The following is a 7,587-nucleotide window of genomic DNA, read 5'->3' as shown; positions in this document are numbered from 1 at the left end:
ACAACAACCAGCATCACAGCAGCCACAGGCACCAGTCAGTACAGGCACCAGCCTCTTCAGCGACGAGACCTTCGATGACTCCCAGTTTGAGTCGGTCTTCAACGAACATACTTGTCGTAGGAACCTGAGGGTGTCTCGGTCAGGCCGGTTTAAGGAGAAGAAGAGGGTACGCTCCAGTCTTCCTACTGGGAAAGAGGACGTACGATAACGAGGATGGTGATGATGAGGGAGATAGTGGCCAAAAGACTGTTCTTACTTCTGAACTTTATTTCAACACGGCCGTCCGTTCTGGGGGAAAAGGAAGGTAGATGAAGATGAATTGTAAGTTGAAGATAAGTTGAGGGTAGAGTTGAAGATAAGTTGAAGATAAGTTGAGGGTAGAGTTGAAGATAAGTTGAAGATAAGTTGAGGGTAAGTTGAGGGTAAGTTGAAGATAAGTCAAAGATAAGTTGAAGATAAGTTGAAGATAAGTTGAAGATAGTGATTTGAGACCTTGACTTTACTCTTTGGAACCCTTTTGTCAGTACTAGAGAGTCTGTCTGTTCCGCTGCTGCTGCTTCTTCATCAATCAACATGAGATTCATTTCATTGATTTTGATTTATTGATCCCTTATGGGAAGCTGAACATTATTTAATCAACTTTTTAACCCTTGAAAATGAATAACTTAAGCTGTGTTTCCCATCACAAAGAAAGTGAACTGATACTCTTCTCTACCTCCTGTCTTGTTACATTATAATGGACTGCTGATTGGCAGTAGTGAAAGTTTCTCCGTGACAGCTAGGTAGGTACTTACCAGTCCTTCCTTGAGGAAAATCACAGGTCTGACAAGGTTTGATTGATTTAAAGCAATAGGAAGACAAGTGTGTCTTTACTAATCCAATCCCGTAAAGATCAGTGGTTAGGCTACTTCAAGGAAGGAAAGAAGGGAGGAATGAAGGAAGGAAGGACCATTTTCTGTAAGAAGTACCACCTTTCAGCTTTAAAAACTATCCAGACTTTTCTAGCCTTTTTTGTTGTTGTATCAAAACAGTATACTGAAAATGAGACACACACACACACAGCTACGCACATTCCAGGAAATGATACGCTGTTTATAAGATGTTTACATATATATGTGTAATATTCAGAATATGAAGGATATAATATTGTTTTTACCAATCAATGTTGTTGTTTTGTTTATTTAAAAAAAAATATGATTACAGTGGGTTAGAAGGGTACTTTTAAAAAAAATTTTTTAAAGAGGTGGGATTGCTTGAATGAATGAGCATTGGTGTTTGTGACGGACAGGTGAAAATATAAGATTATATCCACTAGCTGCTATTCGGTTACATACAGGCACACGTTTTAGAGGGAAACATCACCATCTGGAGCAAATCCTGATAGAAGATACTATTAGAAGCTAAACAGTAAGGTGTTATAGATATATATAATCCTGATAGAAGATGCTATTAGAAGTTAAACACTAAGGTGTTATAGATATATATAATCCTGATAGAAGATACTATTAGAAGCTAAACAGTAAGGTGTTATAGATATATATAATCCTGATAGAAGATACTATTAGAAGCTAAACAGTAAGGTGTTATAGATATATATAATCCTGATAGAAGATGCTATTAGAAGTTAAACACTAAGGTGTTATAGATATATATAATCCTGATAGAAGATGCTATTAGAAGCTAAACACTAAGGTGTTATAGATATATATAATCCTGATAGAAGATGCTATTAGAAGCTAAACAGTAAGGTGTTATAGATATATATAATCCTGATAGAAGATGCTATTAGAAGCTAAACACTAAGGTGTTATAGATATATATAATCCTGATAGAAGATGCTATTAGAAGCTAAACACTAAGGTGTTATAGATATATATAATCCTGATAGAAGATGCTATTAGAAGCTAAACAGTAAGGTGTTATAGATATATATAATCCTGATAGAAGATGCTATTAGAAGCTAAACACTAAGGTGTTATAGATATATATAATCCTGATAGAAGATGCTATTAGAAGCTAAACAGTAAGGTGTTATAGATATATATAATCCTGATAGAAGATGCTATTAGAAGCTAAACAGTAAGGTGTTATAGATATATATAATCCTGATAGAAGATGCTATTAGAAGCTAAACAGTAAGGTGTTATAGATATATATAATCCTGATAGAAGATGCTATTAGAAGCTAAACAGTAAGGTGTTATAGATATATATAATCCTGATAGAAGATGCTATTAGAAGTTAAACAGTAAGGTGTTATAGATATATATAATCCTGATAGAAGATGCTATTAGAAGCTAAACAGTAAGGTGTTATAGATATATATAATCCTGATAGAAGATACTATTAGAAGCTAAACAGTAAGGTGTTATAGATATATATAATCCTGATAGAAGATGCTATTAGAAGTTAAACACTAAGGTGTTATAGATATATATAATCCTGATAGAAGATGCTATTAGAAGCTAAACACTAAGGTGTTATAGATATATATAATCCTGATAGAAGATGCTATTAGAAGCTAAACAGTAAGGTGTTATAGATATATATAATCCTGATAGAAGATGCTATTAGAAGCTAAACACTAAGGTGTTATAGATATATATAATCCTGATAGAAGATGCTATTAGAAGCTAAACACTAAGGTGTTATAGATATATATAATCCTGATAGAAGATGCTATTAGAAGCTAAACAGTAAGGTGTTATAGATATATATAATCCTGATAGAAGATGCTATTAGAAGCTAAACACTAAGGTGTTATAGATATATATAATCCTGATAGAAGATGCTATTAGAAGCTAAACAGTAAGGTGTTATAGATATATATAATCCTGATAGAAGATGCTATTAGAAGCTAAACAGTAAGGTGTTATAGATATATATAATCCTGATAGAAGATGCTATTAGAAGCTAAACAGTAAGGTGTTATAGATATATATAATCCTGATAGAAGATGCTATTAGAAGCTAAACAGTAAGGTGTTATAGATATATATAATCCTGATAGAAGATGCTATTAGAAGCTAAACAGTAAGGTGTTATAGATATATATAATCCTGATAGAAGATGCTATTAGAAGCTAAACAGTAAGGTGTTATAGATATATATAATCCTGATAGAAGATGCTATTAGAAGTTAAACACTAAGGTGTTATAGATATATATAATCCTGATAGAAGATGCTATTAGAAGCTAAACAGTAAGGTGTTATAGATATATATAATCCTGATAGAAGATGCTATTAGAAGCTAAACACTAAGGTGTTATAGATATATATAATCCTGATAGAAGATGCTATTAGAAGCTAAACAGTAAGTTGTTATAGATATATATAATCCTGATAGAAGATACTATTAGAAGCTAAACAGTAAGGTGTTATAGATATATATAATCCTGATAGAAGATACTATTAGAAGTTAAACACTAAGGTGTTATAGATATATATAATCCTGATAGAAGATGCTATTAGAAGTTAAACACTAAGGTGTTATAGATATATATAATCCTGATAGAAGATGCTATTAGAAGCTAAACAGTAAGGTGGTATAGATATATATAATCCTGATAGAAGATGCTATTAGAAGCTAAACAGTAAGGTGTTATAGATATATATAATCCTGATAGAAGATGCTATTAGAAGCTAAACAGTAAGGTGTTATAGATATATATAATCCTGATAGAAGATGCTATTAGAAGTTAAACAGTAAGGTGTTATAGATATATATAATCCTGATAGAAGATGCTATTAGAAGCTAAACAGTAAGGTGTTATAGATATATATAATCCTGATAGAAGCTAAACAGTAAGGTGTTATAGATATATATAATCCTGATAGAAGATGCTATTAGAAGCTAAACAGTAAGGTGTTATAGATATATATAATCCTGATAGAAGATGCTATTAGAAGCTAAACAGTAAGGTGTTATAGATATATATAATCCTGATAGAAGATACTATTAGAAGTTAAACAGTAAAGTGTTATAGATATATATAATCCTGATAGAAGATGCTATTAGAAGCTAAACAGTAAGGTGTTATAGATATATATAATCCTGATAGAAGATGCTATTAGAAGCTAAACAGTAAGGTGTTATAGATATATATAATCCTGATAGAAGATGCTATTAGAAGCTAAACAGTAAGGTGTTATAGATATATATAATCCTGATAGAAGATGCTATTAGAAGCTAAACAGTAAGGTGTTATAGATATATATAATCCTGATAGAAGATACTATTAGAAGTTAAACAGTAAGGTGTTATAGATATATATAATCCTGATAGAAGATACTATTAGAAGCTAAACAGTAAGGTGTTATAGATATATATAATCCTGATAGAAGATACTATTAGAAGTTAAACACTAAGGTGTTATAGATATATATAATCCTGATAGAAGATGCTATTAGAAGTTAAACACTAAGGTGTTATAGATATATATAATCCTGATAGAAGATGCTATTAGAAGCTAAACAGTAAGGTGTTATAGATATATATAATCCTGATAGAAGATGCTATTAGAAGCTAAACAGTAAGGTGTTATAGATATATATAATCCTGATAGAAGATGCTATTAGAAGCTAAACAGTAAGGTGTTATAGATATATATAATCCTGATAGAAGATGCTATTAGAAGTTAAACAGTAAGGTGTTATAGATATATATAATCCTGATAGAAGATGCTATTAGAAGCTAAACAGTAAGGTGTTATAGATATATATAATCCTGATAGAAGCTAAACAGTAAGGTGTTATAGATATATATAATCCTGATAGAAGATGCTATTAGAAGCTAAACAGTAAGGTGTTATAGATATATATAATCCTGATAGAAGATACTATTAGAAGCTAAACAGTAAGGTGTTATAGATATATATAATCCTGATAGAAGCTAAACACTAAGGTGTTATAGATATATATAATCCTGATAGAAGATACTATTAGAAGTTAAACAGTAAGGTGTTATAGATATATATAATCCTGATAGAAGATGCTATTAGAAGCTAAACAGTAAGGTGTTATAGATATATATAATCCTGATAGAAGATACTATTAGAAGCTAAACAGTAAGGTGTTATAGATATATATAATCCTGATAGAAGATGCTATTAGAAGCTAAACACTAAGGTGTTATAGATATATATAATCCTGATAGAAGATGCTATTAGAAGCTAAACAGTAAGGTGTTATAGATATATATAATCCTGATAGAAGATGCTATTAGAAGTTAAACACTAAGGTGTTATAGATATATATAATCCTGATAGAAGATGCTATTAGAAGCTAAACAGTAAGGTGTTATAGATATATATAATCCTGATAGAAGATGCTATTAGAAGCTAAACAGTAAGGTGTTATAGATATATATAATCCTGATAGAAGATGCTATTAGAAGCTAAACAGTAAGGTGTTATAGATATATATAATCCTGATAGAAGATGCTATTAGAAGCTAAACAGTAAGGTGTTATAGATATATATAATCCTGATAGAAGATGCTATTAGAAGCTAAACAGTAAGGTGTTATAGATATATATAATCCTGATAGAAGATGCTATTAGAAGCTAAACAGTAAGGTGTTATAGATATATATAATCCTGATAGAAGATGCTATTAGAAGCTAAACATTAAGGTGTTATACATTTATATAATCCTGATAGAAGATACTATTATAAACTAAACGGTAAGGTGTTCTAAAGTCTGTCTATTCAGTAATACAGTGATTGACATCACTGTGCTTCAAGTGAACGTGACACATACACCATGGTCTGTAAATACTGCAATGAAGGCTAAACATGATTGTTGTAATGACAGAAGAACAAATAAACGTGGATCAATGTGTGCCTCCATGTCTGTGTGAACGCTTGTGTGTCTGTGACTGCATACTTACTGTATGTACATCTCTGTGAGAGTCAGTGGCATCTCGCTTATTTCCTGATTCAGTAAAGTTGTCAATCACCTGACCAAAAGTCAGGTTGCAACCCAAATGGCACCCTATTCCCTACATAGTGAACTGCTGGCACCCTATTCCCTACATAGTGCACTGCTGGCACCCTCTTCCCTACATAGTGCACTGCTGGCACCTTATTCCCTACATAGTGCACTGCTGGCACCCTATTCCCTACATAGTGCACTGCTGGCACCTTATTCCCTACATAGTGAACTGCTGGCACCCTCTTCCCTACATAGTGCACTGCTGGCACCTTATTCCCTACATAGTGCACTGCTGGCACCCTATTCCCTACATAGTGCACTGCTGGCACCCTATCCCCTACATAGTGCACTGCTGGCACCCTCTTCCCTACATAGTGCACTGCTGGCACCCTATTCCCTACATAGTGCACTGCTGGCACCCTATTCCCTACATAAGTGCACTACTTTTTACCAGACCCCTATGGGTAATAGGGTGCCATTTGAGATGAAGGCAAAGTTCATGCTCTCTTCCTACAGAGAGCAGAGCATCTCCTTCACTGTGAACAAGTTAATATAGCTTATTATTGTCATTAACACAATCTACCTGGTTTCACATCTTCTGTCTGTCAATCTACCTGGTTTCACATCTTCTGTCTGTCAATCTACCTGGTTTCACATCGTCTGTCTGTCAATCTACCTGGTTTCACATCTTCTGTCTGTCAACACACCTGGTTTCACATCGTCTGTCTGTCAATCTACCTGGTTTCACATCGTCTGTCTGTCAACACACCTGGTTTCACATCTTCTGTCTGTCAACACACCTGGTTTCACATCGTCTGTCTGTCAATCTACCTGGTTTCACATCTTCTGTCTGTCAATCTACCTGGTTTCACATCGTCTGTCTGTCAATCTACCTGGTTTCACATCTTCTGTCTGTCAACACACCTGGTTTCACATCGTCTGTCTGTCAATCTACCTGGTTTCACATCGTCTGTCTATCAACACACCTGGTTTCACATCTTCTGTCTGTCAACACACCTGGTTTCACATCGTCTGTCTGTCAACACACCTGGTTTCACATCGTCTGTCTGTCAATCTACCTGGTTTCACATCTTCTGTCTGTCAACACACCTGGTTTCACATCGTCTGTCTGTCAATCTACCTGGTTTCACATCGTCTGCCTGTCAACACACCTGATTTCACATCGTCTGTCTGTCAACACACCTGGTTTCACATCGTCTGTCTGTCAACACACCTGGTTTCACATCGTCTGTCTGTCAATCTACCTGGTTTCACATCGCCTGTCTGTCAATCTACCTTGTTTCACATCGTCTGTCTGTCAATCAAATCTACATCCTTGTGCCACTGTCTCTGTCTGTCACTGGTGGGCGTGGAGGAGCCAGGGACTGTCCAATCAGAGAGAGTCCTCCTCCAGGCCGCTTGTCTCTATCTGTCACTGGTGGGCGTGGAGGAGCCAGGGACTGTCCAATCAGAGAGAGTCCTCCTCCAGGCTGCTTGGCTCTGTCTGTCACTGGTGGGCGTGGAGGAGCCAGGGAATGTCCAATCAGAGAGAGTCCTCCTCCAGGCTGCTTGGCTCTGTCTGTCACTGGTGGGCGTGGAGGAGCCAGGGAATGTCCAATCAGAGAGTCCTCCTCCAGGCTGCTTGTCTCTGTCTGT

The 7,587-nt window shown here is 35.0% G+C and overlaps 1 protein-coding gene across 3 annotated transcripts in view; it reads left to right on the top strand.

Moving 5' to 3' along the window:
* Window positions 1–1,244, top strand: part of LOC106589100 (uncharacterized) — a 3,880-nt gene extending 2,636 nt beyond the window's left edge. For 2 of the 3 annotated variants that reach the window (XR_014382968.1, XR_014382967.1), the window contains exons 3-4: window positions 1–321; window positions 356–1,244. The exon at window positions 1–321 is cut by the window's left edge. Coding sequence is in view for 1 of the 3 variants with exons in the window: in XM_082970253.1 (XP_082826379.1) it covers window positions 1–208 (208 nt within the window). In the remaining 2 variants the exon portion in view is untranslated. The other variant, XM_082970253.1, reaches the window with a different exon arrangement.
* The last annotated feature ends 6,343 nt before the right edge of the window (window positions 1,245–7,587 follow it).

This window comes from Salmo salar, chromosome 27, assembly GCF_965601325.2.
Source record: "Salmo salar chromosome 27, fSalSal1, whole genome shotgun sequence".
NCBI classification, from domain to species: domain Eukaryota; kingdom Metazoa; phylum Chordata; class Actinopteri; order Salmoniformes; family Salmonidae; genus Salmo; species Salmo salar.
Note: the sequence above shows the minus strand (reverse complement) of the source record. Positions and strands in the feature narration are given on the sequence as shown.